At 39.6% G+C, this 13,076-nt stretch overlaps 1 protein-coding gene across 1 annotated transcript in view; it reads right to left on the reverse strand.

Moving 5' to 3' along the window:
- Positions 1 to 488: 488 nt before the first annotated feature.
- LOC125339387 (disintegrin and metalloproteinase domain-containing protein 5-like) overlaps positions 489 to 13,076 on the reverse strand; it is a 51,043-nt gene continuing 38,455 nt past the window's right edge. The window contains exons 21-23 of the mRNA XM_048330525.1: positions 6,865 to 7,024; positions 5,054 to 5,098; positions 489 to 561 (exon numbers count right to left, since the gene is read on the reverse strand). Coding sequence (XP_048186482.1) covers positions 489 to 561; positions 5,054 to 5,098; positions 6,865 to 7,024 — 278 coding nt within the window. The remainder of the gene's footprint in view (positions 562 to 5,053; positions 5,099 to 6,864; positions 7,025 to 13,076) is intronic.

A 13,076-nucleotide genomic window follows, 5' to 3' on the forward strand; every position in this document is an offset into this window, starting at 1 on the left:
AGCCCTAAAGGAAAATCTACATTTGGTAAACAGCTATCTCAGTATACTAAAGCAGGAATGCGATGTTGATGGCAAGCCATAGCCATAATAAAGATCTGGACTCACATCCTACCTGAATAAATGCAACAGAGACAAGTTACAGACTCAATAGAGGCTAGGAGCTCTGAAGGAGATGGGTAGGTCCAAATTGAGTAAGGGGGGATCATGTTAACCTTGGGTTAAACTGGCTGAACTAGCTGGCCCAGACAGACTTCATGAGATGAAGATCTCCACGTTCTCTCAAAGGATTCTTGATCCTCTTCCATATGTGAGTTACGATGGACAAAGTAGAAATTAGAAATAAAAATTCAATGAAAGCACCAGACACAAATCAGGAAATGCAGGCACAGATGTTTTATTATTTCACAGTTTAGTCCCTCAGAAGTGCAGCAGAAAAAAGGGAGACATCTTGGTTTTATTTTTTCTTCTGTCAGGTCCATTCCTGATGACTATTTGACACTTTTGACACTGTCTTCTTGTTGGTTAATAGTGTGCACAGTGTTCATCGTGGTCCGACTGTGGCTGTAGAAAAACAAAAATACAAACAAAATGTCAGTGTTTCCCTTTTGTAGTTAATTGTACTTCTAATTCAATTAATTGAAAAGATATGGCTGATTGAAGGCTAAAAATTTATGAAAAGAAAACTAATCCCAGCCAGAACAATTATCTTCTACCTCAACTGCAGATACACTTCGTTTTGTAATACCAGTGGCTTCCTAAAATACACTGTTACGGGGTCGGGGGTGGGGGGGTGGGGGAAGGAGGTTCCACATCCCTCCAAGAGTCCACCACTCAGAGACAGTCTCAAGCAAAAAGATGGGTTTATTGGGGAAGTGAAAAGCAAACTGCTTGGCCGGGACATAGCACAGACTCGGGAGCTGAAACTACACCCCTGAAAAGCGGGCAGGCTGGCCAGGGACACAGTGCAGATTCGGGAGCTGCCACCGTGCCCCCGAGCAGTCCTCAAATTGGGGTTTACAAAGGTAAAAGCGTAGCACAGATACAGGGGCTTGATGCAGGGGGCAGAGCACACACAGTAAGTTCACAGATGTAGGAGGTTGACGCAGGGGGTAGAGCAAATAACAAGTTAAGCAAGCCATTTACTGAAGCAGAATTTTGGGGTCAGGTTGACCTAATAATCAAGATGGAGTCCGCTCTATTCCCCCCAACATTTCCTGCCATGTTTCCCTAATAAAGATGGAGACAGCTCTACAACAACACGAAGTGTTTGCATATCCACATTTGCAAAATATTCATTTCAACAAATAACATGTTGAGAAAATCCATTCTCAATTGTTGTAGGGAGCAGAGCTGACTCCATCTTGATTAGGGAAACATGGTAGGAAATGTTGGGGGCAGTAGATTAGGTCAACCTGACCCCCAAATTCTGCTTCTGTAAATGGCTTGCTTAACTTGTTTGTTGCTTGTTCTCCCCACTGCGTCAACTTCCTACATCTGTGCCACACTTGCTTTGTTGCTTGCTCTACCTGCGTCAAGCCACTGCATCTGTGCTACACTTTTACCTTTATAAACCCCAATTTGAGGAGTGCTGTCTACGCTGTGTCCCTGGCTGCTCAACCCACTTTTTGCTTCCCCAATTGTTGGGGATTATTATGGCCTTGGGAAGGCTGCCCTTCCACCAGCCTTGGGACAATGGAAGTCCCTCCCACCTTCTGGCCTCCACCCCCTGGGAGGTGAACACGTGCGTGCCACCATGATGGGGTTGTCCCGCCCACAAAGGAAGTTTCGTGATGTCACTTGATGGACATGGTCCTTAGCCTATGACTGGCCCTTTGGCCAGCCCCCTTTCTTTCCCGCCATTACTTCTATATAAGTGCCTTTCCATATTAAAGTCTTTGAGACGCTTCCCACCACCGCAGCATGTCCCTGATGCCTTCCTCTTCACCCCTGCTCTTGGTAACATGTGAGGGGACTGGGGGGAGGGGAGGCTTCAGCAACCTTTCCTCAACTTAGCACAATTCCATGGGAGTACGCCTTTGGCCTTCCGCCGGCGGAGGGCAAGGCTGAGTGCTCTTTCATAGATTTTGGGGTTACCATTCTCCCCGTGGGATCGGGGAGAAGGGGATCGTTCAGATCCCGACATCCCACACCAATAAACCCATCGTTTTGCTTGAGACTGTCTCTGAGTGGTAGGCTCTTGGAGGGTCAGAGACTCCCCTCTCTCAAACCCCGTAACATTTCTAACCCTGTAACATCAATATTTAAAATAATTTTTATCTAGAATATAAAAGAAATAGCACTTGTAACTAACTGAAATGTACACACACATACATACACAGTTATGAATACCCCTATGCTGAAAATTGTTAACAACAATTATATCAGGCTGAAAAGTCTGTACCAAGATTCTGTCAGTTTGTGAACCCCAAACCATTCCCAACCAGTACCCTGCAACTCTTCAGCAAGTAAGTGAAGCTCACTCACAAACTTTAAGAGTTTCCTTTTCTACTGGACATACATTAAGCTAAGAGACATGAAATGGACAGAAAACATGAGACCATCAAAGGGATACAAATAACTCTCTACCTCAAAGAAACGGAAATTAATTTCTTGAAAAAGGATTCACAGCTCCCAATAATGTCACCTTTGTATGAATCCATTAAGTAATTATTCCATTAGCTCTTAGAGCCCTCCACATCGCCAATCACTTTCCCAAACTGGCAAGTGAGCCCCCATGATACATGAGCTTGTGGGGAATAGTTAGTATTCAAACCACAACAGATATGCAAAAACAGTTCTCTTTTCTTTCATAGTTTTTCTTTTGTGCTGGTACTGGGGCTTGAACTCAGGGCCTTATACTCTCCCTTAGCTTTTTTTGCTCAAGGCTAGTACTATACCACTTGAGCCCCACTTCTCTAAAGAATAGCTTTAAAGTGTGTGTGTGTGTGTGTGTGTGTGTGTGTGTGTGTGTGTGTACTGGGACTTGAACACAAGACCTCATGCTTTTCCTTAGCTTTGTTCAAGCCTGTTCTATGCCACCTGAGCCACACCTCCACTAAGAACAGCTTCTACTATTTTTTTTTCCTCTCATGCCAATATTAGGGCTTGAACTCCAGGGCCTTGTCCTTTTTAGCTTTTTCACCCAAGATTGGTGTTCACACCAGTTTTGGTGTGAACACCAGTTTCACTTCTGCCAAAGCAGTACTGAGATGGAAAATGACAGGACAGAAAAAGAAGGAAGATTTCAAATGAATCCAGAGGCTATTCCTTAATAGGAAACAGATGAAGGAAAGAGTAAATACAAAATGATTAGCTTAAAAAGAAATAACAAGGAAGAATGCAGAGGCTGGTGGCTTACTCCTATAATTCTAGCTATACAAGAGGCTGAGATCTGAGGATCATAGTTCAAAGCCAGCCCTAACAGGAAGTCTGTGAGACTCTTATCTCCAATAAACTACTTAGAAAAAGCTGGAAGTGGTGCTGTGGCTCAAGTGGTAGAGCCACTGAGAGGCTCAGGGAGACTCCAGGCACTGAATTCAAGCTCCAGGACTGGCACATACACAAAAAATAGGAATGGAATTAAACTGAAACCAGAAATCCATATGAAATGATTAATAATACAAAGAACTAATTCTTTGTTTTGTTTTTGTTGCCAGTCCTGGGGCGTGGACTCAGGGCCTGAGCACTGTCCCTGGCTTCTTTTTGCTCTGGGCTAGCACTCTACTTCTTGAGCCACAGTGCCACTTCCGGCTTTTTTATACCTATGTGGTGCTGAGGAATCAAACCCAGGGCTTCAGGAATATGAGGCGAGCACTTTACCACTAGGCCATATTCCCAGCCAAGAACTAATTCTTTGAAAAAAATAAATGAAGTTGACAAACCCTTAGGTAGACAAAGAATAAAAAGACTCAAGTAAGTAAAATCAGAAATGGAAGTAAAGTTTACATAGCTAAGCCAGTCAGTCAGCCTAGATACCTGTAGATAAGTGAATAAACAAAGTGTATTTATGTATGGTCTCTTATTCAGACATAAACCAAAACAAAATCACACTTTTTGCAAGAAAATGGATGTACTTGTGATGGCTTTGTGAAGTGAGATCAGCCAGACTAGTAACTTACATTTTCTATCTCATCTATTGAGTTTGGGAGAGGTCATGAAAGTAGAAGAATTCTCAGGAATATGTAATGGGACATGGGGTGAAGGGAGGAATGAGAGAGTAGTAGAAAGAGTGAATGTCATTAACATACATTATCTGCATACAAGATGCCAGAGTGAACCTCATTTATTTGTACAACTACTGAATGCTATTAATAAAATGGAAGTGGTGGACTTGTGGCAGATGCCTCAGGAATCAAAAGTATCATTCATCAGTAACATAAACAAATATACATCTAGGTACTCTAGAAGAAACAGAAAAATTCTAGAAAAATACCGCTTACCAAGACTGAATTATAAAAAAATTGGAAATGTAAAGTCTCCCATCAAAGAAAGAAACAGAACTAGATAGATCTATCACTATATTCTATCAAACATCCAAGTAGTTACAACCAATACTTCTTAAGTTTTCCAAACTATAGGACCGAATATATTCTACAAGACCAGCATCCTCTTGGTACCTAAGCTAGATAAGGGTATCACCAAAAAATAAATAAAAAACAAATTCAGTCTCTCTAAGGGAAATGTAAAGTGTAAATTTCAATAAAATATCAATAAATCGAATTCAATAACAAAGTCTTTCACTATAGTAAATTGTCATCAAAACATAAATGCTCTTTCTCAATGCTAATGACAATAGGTCACAATTTGTATGCTTCAGTTGCCAGCACACATGTATAACTAACATCTTCCCTTCAGATGACTCAAGGACAGAGCTGCTGACTGACAATGTTTGCAATCCAGTTCTGTTGTTCATTATTTTAAAACAGCGTACAGTAAAAACCATAGGGAATATTATAAACAAATTTGTTCACTTATAAATTACTCATTTAGTATCTGTAAATGGAAATCAGTATATAGAATATGGAGTGATTTCATCACATTGATAAGCACATACCTTTCAATGGAGGATATCTTGCTGTTACTATTGCTGTATTCTGACCTGGATCAAAAAAATGAAGAAAATTTGTTTTAAACTGGGGAGAATTTTAAATTTGAAAATTAAATGATCATGTGAAGACTATACTCTTTTTTGCTCATGGCCTAATGCTCTACAGCTTGAGCCACACCTCCATGTTCAACTTTTTACTGATTAGTTGGGAGACAAAAATGTCTCCACTTTGTTTGAGGGGGCTGGATTCAAACATCAATGCTCAGATCTCAGACCCTTGAATAACTAGAATTTCAGATGTGAGCCACAAGTGCCCAGAAAGCATTCATATTTTGAAGCCCACATTTGTTTAGGACTTTACTCTGTGCTCTCCTTTATTCATCAAGCCAAATAAAACCAAAATCATAGAGTAGCATTCAAAATAGTTCATTAAAACACCACATGTACAAGTTTTATGCTTTTATGTAACAATTAAAAATCTAATTTATGGGGCTGGGGATATAGCCTAGTGGCAAGAGTGCCTGCCTCGGATACACGAGGCCCTAGGTTCGATTCCCCAGCACCACATATACAGAAAACGGCCAGAAGCGGCGCTGTGGCTCAAGTGGCAGAGTGCTAGCCTTGAGCGGGAAGAAGCCAGGGACAGTGCTCAGGCCCTGAGTCCAAGGCCCAGGACTGGCAAAAAAAAAAAAAAAAAAAAAAAAAAAAATCTAATTTAAATTTGGAAAACATCCAACAATCATGTTGTAAATCTTGAATAGTATTGAGAAGTCTTGTTTTACATATATAATATTCACACGGTAGCATATATTTAATCATTTTTATGCTTTTAACTTGGGTACAAAAATGTTGTATATTTGAACCAAATGATCTTAGACAACAAGTTGTAAACACCTCTATTTCTTGGTACTATCTAACTTAATTATTTTTACTTTCTTAGATAAGTTTACAGTTCTCTTGGAAAAAATAAAAAACCTCCCACTAATTTTCTAAATATTTCTAAGTATTTCTTTCCTCTTACTATAATAAAGCAATTTTGTGGATTTTTTTCACCTATCAATCTCAGAAGTAAAATAAGAGGAAAATACTTCTGTGGCAAAATACCATAAATTATGTAAAGGAACTCAAGGACGTTTAAATATTTTGTAACTGATACCCAATAATATGGTGATTTGATTCATTAATATACCTAAAGGACTATGCACATTGGGAAGCCATTGTTGTATCTTGTTTCTTAGGGTTATATAGAATAATTTCAAGTATTCTGAAATGAAATCATTTGTTTAAGATAACAGCATTGTATGCAAGATTTACAACTGAAAAGAAAATTTCAGAAGCTAAATACAATTTTTCTAGTAACACATCTCCCTAACTACGTTTCTCTAAATGACTAGCTTTACAAATTAGTGACATCAATATTTAAGGCAATAAATATTGTTAAGAGCAAATTCAAGGTATTGTTTGTAACTGAGAAAAATTTTCTAATACAGATGTTTGCCAGTTGGCCTGATGTTTGTGATTTGTATTTAATAATTCTTTGCAAGCTCCCTTTCTGATAAAAGCCTATTGGACAACATTGCAAATTTGTCACCACACACCTAAGTAATATTACAATATACTCTTGGCCAACTTATCTCCTCTTACTTGAGAGATGACTAAGATTCAAAGACTCAGCATAGACATCAAACCTGTTTAATAGTAGTCCTTTGGCGCTCTTTCTATTACCTCATCTGTAGACTTGGATTTTGTTCATGTAGATGAATATTGCTCCTTAGCTCATTAAATAAAATAAGAGTAGATATATTGCACATATATACCTATCGGTTTCAGTTTCTCTTCTCAAGCAAAGCTCTCCTATGTTATTCTGCTTTACTAAACCAACAATAATAATAATGATGGCAAGCAATGGTACAGAAATGTAGAAGGCCAGTTGACGCTTGAATTTGGGGAAAACAGGTTGGCTTCTCTCAAAATAGTCTGGAATGGAAAATAGCAATTTTAAATTAATGTCAGAGATTGGATTAATCAAAGGAAAAATTGAAAAGGATATTTTTATCAACTTTATTCCCAAACTTTAAATACTCCATTCTTACCCGTTTTAATATAATAAAAAAAATGGAATGTATACACTTAGGTAAGTTCCTAATGATTTGCTAGTGCTTTTAAGTCCTTAATCTTTCACTACATAAAGACTTCACAGATTGTATACTATTTGAAAACATTTATTTAATCCCCTTACAACTTGTCAATTCACTCTGCAAATATTGTCACTTGTTAATGATGTGACATATATATACATATATATAGTATGTATATATTATGTATATGTATGTGTATATGTTTCTGTGTACAAATGCACACACCTGCACACACAGAAGTTAATACCAGAAGTGATTTGTAACTGCAATAAATACATTAAATCGTAGAATTGACTTTGGATCTGAACAACTGATGAAGAGTGAAGCACATTTAAGGTTCATTCTGAAAATGGCCCAGATTCCCATCAAGGGACCATTGATAGAAATGAAGAAATGTGGATGTTGTAAGAGTGCTTCTGGTAAGAGCTGAGAATAAAAAGGTGGGGGGGGGATGGAGCTGGGTAGACTGCCAACATCTAGAATACATAAAGAATCAGGAAAATAATATTAGTAGAATATGAGCACAGTAAAGAGGTTTCTGGTGAGGTCTCAGACAGAAATAAGGACCATGTTTTAGGATAATGAAAAAAAGATTATTCCCTTACAAAATGAGAAAGATTCCTGATATTGTGAGCAAATACAAAGTAGACTTTTGCTCATCTACCTGCATATTTAACTCCAGTACAAACTTTTGCAACTCCATTTAGTCTATAGACATAGGAGAGGGAAGATGTTTCCTGCAACGTGGGATGCACACCTGACTCTCTTAACCTGAAGGCATGTCCTTCATGGACGTGCTAGAGAAGGCTTCCTATCAAATGCTTTAATCACTTCTTGTTTCCTCAGTATGTGAAGAAACACTCAAAAAGATGTCTGTTTTAACTTTATAAAATAGAAAGATATGGCTTCCATGTGCTTATACAAGATGAACACAATTGATGACAGCAAAGATAGTGTGCTCTATTACTAGGTTGCCATAAAACTACTTTCATTGTTAGACAAGCTCATTCTACCCCCCCCCCCCACCCACCCACACACACCAGTCTTTACGTTTGAACTCAGTCCTGGGTGCTGTCCCTGAGCTTCTTTGGCTCAAGGCTAGTTAAAAGCTCACTACCAAACACATTCTACGACACTAACATAACACCAATCCCCAAACCAGATAGGGACACCTCAAGGAAAGAGAACTTATAGACCCATCTCCTTGATGAACATCGATGCAAAGCTCCTTAACAAAATTCTGGCAAACGGACTTCAACAAGTCATCACAAAAAATCATACACCATGATCAAACTGGATTCATCCTAGGGATGCAAAGTGGGTTCAATACACGTAAGTCAATTAATGTAATCCACCACATCAACTGGACTAAGGCAAAGAATCACATTGTTATATCCCTAGATGTGGAAAAGGCGTTCGATAAAATCCAGCACCCATTTATGATAAAAGCCTTGGAAAAACTGGGATTCCAGAGAACATTCTTGAATATAATAAAGGCGGTCTATGACAAACCAACAGCAAGCATAATTCTAAACGGTGGAAAGCTAAAGCCATTCCCTTTAAAATCAGGACAGGGATGTCTGCTCTCTTCTCTCCTCTTCAATATAGTACTAGAATTCCTAGCCAGAGCAATTAGGCAAGAAGAAAACATAAAGGGGATCCAAATAGGAAAAGATGAAGCTAAACTTTCTCTCTTCACAGATGACATGATCCTAAACCTAAAGAACCCCATAGACTCTACTCCCAAGCTACTAGAGCGGATCTAAAACTTTGGCAAAGTAGCAGGATATAAAATAAACCCTCAAAAATCAATGGCTTTTCTATATGCCAATGACTCAAAAACCAAGGCTGAAGTCAGGAAAGAAACTACTTTTGCAATAGCCTCCAAAAACATAAAATACCTAAGAATACCCTTAACCAAAGAAGTGAAAGACTTCTACAATGAGAACTTTAAAAACATGAAAACGAAATTAAGGCAAAACTAGGAAATGATAAAAACCTCTCATGCTCCTGGATTGGGAGATTAATATTGTCAAAATGGCAATATTGCCAAAGGCTATGTACAAATTCAATGCAATACCCATTAATCCCAATACCATTTTTTAATGAAATATAGGAAGCAATCCAGAAATTCATATGGAACAATAAAATACCTTTAATAGCAAAAACAATCCTAAGCAGCAGAAAGAATAGTGCTGGAGGAATTACAATACCAAACTTCAAGCTGTATTACAAAGCAATAGTAATAAAAACAGCTTGGTATTGGCACAGGAACAGGCCTGAAGACCAATGGAACAGAATTGAAGACCCAGAAATGAACCTGCAAAACTATGCCTACTTAATCTTTGATAAAGGAGCTAAAAAATAGGATGGAAGAAAGATAGCCTCTTTAACAAATGGTGCTGGCAAAACTGGTTCAACACCTACAACAAATTAAAACTAGATCCTTATATATCACCCCACACCAAAATCAATTCCAGATGGATCAAAGACCTTGAAATAAAAACAGGTACCCTGAAGATACTACAAGAAGGAATAGGAGAAACACTTGGGCTCCTTGACACAGGTTGAAACTTCCTTAATAAAGGCCCAGAATTGCAACAAATCAAAGAAAGGTTGGACAAATGGGACTGCATCAAGCTACAGAGCTTCTGCAGGGCAAAGGACATAGCTTGCAAGATAAATAGAAAGCCCACAGATTGGGAAAAGATCTTTACTGGCCTTACAATGGACAAAGGCCTCATATCTATAACATGCAGAACTAAAAAAATTAAATTCCTCCAAAACAAAACCTCAAAGAACCAACAGCCCCTTCAAAAAGTGGGCTAAAGACTTAAAAGGAGATTTTTCTGATGAGGAAATGAGAATGGCCAAGAGACATATGAAAAAGTGCTCTACATCACTGGCCATAAAAGAAATGCAAATCAAAACAACATTGAGATTCCACATCACCCCAGTAAGAATGTCCTTTATCAAGAAAACTAACAATAACAAATGTTGGGGGGGATGTGGTCAAAGGGAACCCTACTTCACTGTTGGTGGGAATGTAAACTGGTTCAGCCATTCTGGAAAGCAGTATGGAGATTCCTCAGAAGGCTAAACATAGAACTCCCCTATGACCCAGCAGCCCCACTTTTGGGCATCTACCCAAAAGACTACAAACAAGAACACACTAAAGCCACCAGCACAACAATGTTCATCACAGCATAATTTGTCATAACTAAAATATGGAACCAACCTAGATGCTCCTCAGTAGACGAATGGATCAGGAAAATTTGGTACATATACACAATGGAATTTAATGCCTCTATCAGAAAGAATGACATTGCCCCATTCGTAAGGAAATGGAAGAACTTGGAAGAACTTATACTAAGTGAAGTGAGCCAGACCCAAAGAAACATGGACTCTATGGTTTCCCTCATAGGGAATAATTAGCACAGGTTTAGGCTAGTCACAGCAGAGGATCACAGGAGCCCAATAGCTATGCCCTTATGAATGCATAAGATGATGCTAAGTGAAACGAACTCCATGTTATGGAAACGACTGCTATATCACTGTTGTAATTACTTTCAACATGCATGTGAAAACGTAGCTTCTTTTCTTGATGATCCTCTTGTATCCCCTTCCTGTGGTTGTCCCTGTGGTATCACTGCATCTCATCTGGGTACCCTGGATACTGTATATACTGGTATTATAACTAGGGAAGGGAAAGGGAATATCAAAATAGAGAGACAAAGGATAAAAAGACAAACAACTCCAAAAGCAATCCTTGCAAAACCATTGTAAACCAACTGAACAACTCATGGGAGAAGGGGAGGGGGAGGGGGAATGCGGGAGGAGGTAATAGTACCAGAAATGTACCATGGCCTAACGTATGAAACTGTAACCCCTCTGTACATCACTGTGACAATAAATAAGTAATTATTATTTTTAAAAAAATAAAAGGCTTAAAAATTTTTTTGTTTCTTCAAAATAGTTAGGTGGTCTATAAGGAAGCTAAAAATTATGTTAAGCAAACTAAAGCCACTCAGAGAAAGGTACATGTTAAGCATCGTATGTAGACTGTAAGACACATCCACATGAACACAAAGTACAGGTTAATTGAGGGGGAAGTGGCATGGAGCCCTGGAGAGTAGATAAAAGGAGGACAGATTTGCTCAGTTCACAGTATGCATTTCTGTGAAATCGCACTGAGCCCAACTGATATGCACACTAGGCACCCTGTAATCTAAAATGCAAAAGAAAGGAAGAAGGAAGGGGGGAGGGAGGTCGGAAGGGAGGAAAGAGTGGGTTAGGTCAGCCCCTCCCACTTCTTTACCTGCCTGAAACCAGTAATCACCTGACTGACAATCTCCTGACTGAGTCAGCAAAGAACCTCAGACTCTGAGGTCACTTCTGCATCCTCTGAGGTCACATCCTGAGCTGGTCAAGCCTCCCTCTGACAGTGAGAGGGAACCCAGGCGGTGAGATCACTTCCTTATCCACTGTGCCTCCCACCTTTCCCTATATAATCTGGCTCAACTCAAGTCCTCACTCTCTTTCTCTCCTTTTCTCTTCTTCCTGCCCCTTTGTCTCCCCACCTCTCCATCTTGTGTGGACCGGCAGTTTGCTCTCTCCCCAATAAACTCCCTTCTGCCTGAAGAATGTGGCAGGTTTCCTTTCCAGCAAACTCTAGGGGAAGCCATTTTACAAAACATATGCAGAGTTTCTTAAAGGCTGAAAGCATTAAGAGATACATCATTGGAGATGAAACAGAAAGAAGTGGCTGAGGAAAGCAGTGTGCCTGCTATCCCGGCGGCAGGATGAAGGGCAAAGTATAGGTCCGGAGGCTCGCAGCCCAGGATAGCCTGGGCAATAAAGCAAGATCCCCACTTCAAAAATAAAGAGCCAGAAGTGTGGCTCAAATGTTAGAGCAACCGCCTAGCAAGCACAAGATCCTGAGTTCAATCCTTATTACTACCACTGAAAAATTCTAAGAAGCTGGTCAATATGACCATCTAATTGCAAAGAAGTCTATTGAAGATTTCCATAGCTGTTTATTTGGAAAGACCTCAAAAGGAAATGGGCAATGTGCACGAGCCACATTTTCTATTTACTTACTTACTCATCAGGCACTGTCTCTGAGCTTCTTTACTTGAGGCTAGAGCTCAATCAGTTCCTTTTCCAGCCTTATTGAGCTGACTTGGAGATAAGAATCTCAAGGGCTTTCCTACCCTTCAAACTGCAATCCTCAGATCTCAGCCTCCTGAGTAGCTAGGAAAATAGGCATGATCCACCAGTACACTACTCCTTCCCACCTATTTTGAATAGGCTCAATACGTTAGAGAACCAGGGCGTCTCCCAGCTCAAGATACTACTCAGGAGCAGCAAGGGTAGGATGCAAAGGGGAAATTTTCAGAGGTTAGCTAACAGCTCCAAAACAACCATGAAGCCTGGAAGATTTCAAGGCCATGGATATAACAATGATTACTGATGCTATTTTGCACTAGGAATATGTGAGACAATTCCAAGTCAACAATTAAATTAACTACTCAAATTATATGTAATGAAATTTCTACTTTTAAAATTGCCTGATACTGTGTATGAAGTAAGGAGGGTGAATCTAATTAACTTTTTGCAGCCATCCTGGTGCTTCTGGGTGGAGGGAGTTCTGCACCCAGTGCTAAAAAGCCTAGAGGTGAGAGAGGCAATTCATTGAATGCAGGTGCCCAGCTCCAGGTGAGCTGGGAGCGCTCTGCTTCAGAGAAGTGCAGATGTCATAGCCTTAGGAAAGCTTTGCAGAGAGAATGGTCTGATTCTGCCTTGATTGCCTCCCTAAATGGCTTGAATCACCTGCTTCTGAGTAGCCTCTCAGTACCCCTTATTTGGAAGGTTGAGGCCTATCTTCCCTA

This window comes from Perognathus longimembris, chromosome 21, assembly GCF_023159225.1.
Source record: "Perognathus longimembris pacificus isolate PPM17 chromosome 21, ASM2315922v1, whole genome shotgun sequence".
Classification (NCBI taxonomy): domain Eukaryota; kingdom Metazoa; phylum Chordata; class Mammalia; order Rodentia; family Heteromyidae; genus Perognathus; species Perognathus longimembris.